General features: G+C 34.6%; 1 protein-coding gene across 1 annotated transcript in view; it reads left to right on the top strand.

Annotated features, from left to right (window-relative positions):
- LOC109585611 (uncharacterized) overlaps positions 1 to 901 on the top strand; it is a 7,020-nt gene extending 6,119 nt beyond the window's left edge. Inside the window, exons 6-8 of the mRNA XM_020001740.1 lie at positions 90 to 528; positions 584 to 692; positions 737 to 901. Coding sequence (XP_019857299.1) covers positions 90 to 528; positions 584 to 692; positions 737 to 901 — 713 coding nt within the window. The remainder of the gene's footprint in view (positions 1 to 89; positions 529 to 583; positions 693 to 736) is intronic.
- The last annotated feature ends 485 nt before the right edge of the window (positions 902 to 1,386 follow it).

Genomic DNA, 1,386 nt, shown 5'->3' with positions numbered 1-1,386 from the left:
TATTATGTTTTATTGGGTTTTGAGCAGCACTGCTAAATTTTGTCCTTTTCACATAATAGTGCCTGTTTATAGTTTAAATTCATTATTAGATACTTGCATCACTATTGAGTTACAACAGCATTCAATAGAAGGAGGACTTGAATCCACAATTGAAATTGCTGACTTAGGATATGAGTTGATTATACCAGCTCTCACTGAAGAGCAGTTGACCATTAACCTTTGCACTATATTCTGTGGTCCTTTTACTCTACCTGATGGCTGTACTATTGTTAGTGCTATATATGATATTGCACTACCAGAGGAGCTACCTCCAGATTTTAATGCCACCATCAAGCTAGAGCATTGTGTTGATCTTAAAGATGACATCACTGCCAGCAAAATGTGCTTTGCAACTGCTGCTGTTGATTTAGAAAAGAAAGTCTTTGCATTCAATTGCATTGATGGAGGGACTTTTTCTATAGGAGAGACGTATGCTTCATTAAAGATCAGTAAAAGCTGTCTTATTTGTGTCTTGTACAAAGGATCTATGTTAGTTATAATTAATTTTATAAAATTATGGTTAGTATTATTATTATCAATATAGGAGGGATACATCAGTGAAGTATGCTGGTCAATGTTCTTATGTCAAAGAATATAAGAACTGCTGGACTATGAGTATACTATTCACTAAGTGCCTAAAGGCACATTTGAAGGTGCATATTGTTTAAGATGTACATGTTATTATTATATTTTATAGTATGCACAATCTGAGTCAATTGGCACCATTGAGTCTCACTCGTTTTTGTTTACAGACAGGAATGATGACCAAGAGTTATCAATGGGACTTCATAAGTTTAAAAATCCAATGGAAAGCAATGGATGGAAGATATCGCCCCTCTCTCTCATACCTGATAAAGTATAGTAGTGTTCACATAAGAGCATATAGTAGTTATAGTCTCTAGGTACATTATGCTATGAGGTAGACCTAAGGTCAATTACAATTATAGTTAAAGGCTCAATTACAATTACCAATTACATAATTGTAATTGAGGCTAAAATTTAAATTGGAATTTTCATTGAAAAACAAGCGTAACAGTGTAAAAATATTCCTATAATTGTTTTCACCACCTTGCAAGTACAGCTGGGTTCTTATTAAGATTTATGAAGGTTCTCTCTACCTTCTAATGCTTCTAGAAAAGACTTTAGACAGTACCTCTATGTTCTTTCGCTGTTAGAATGCTCATAACTTTGTCCCATGTGCAAACCGCCATTTTGTTTGTCGTGACCACACCCACTTACGTAACGTGGGCGGGTGGTTGCGCATTGCTAAGGCTTGTTATTTCTCGAATACAACGTGTATAGAAGAAATGTGAGTGTTGACATACAATCAAATATATATATATTTAT

The sequence above is a fragment of the Amphimedon queenslandica genome, unplaced genomic scaffold, assembly GCF_000090795.2.
Source record: "Amphimedon queenslandica unplaced genomic scaffold, v1.1 AMPQUscaffold_13036, whole genome shotgun sequence".
Lineage (NCBI taxonomy): Eukaryota > Metazoa > Porifera > Demospongiae > Haplosclerida > Niphatidae > Amphimedon > Amphimedon queenslandica.
Note: the sequence above shows the minus strand (reverse complement) of the source record. Positions and strands in the feature narration are given on the sequence as shown.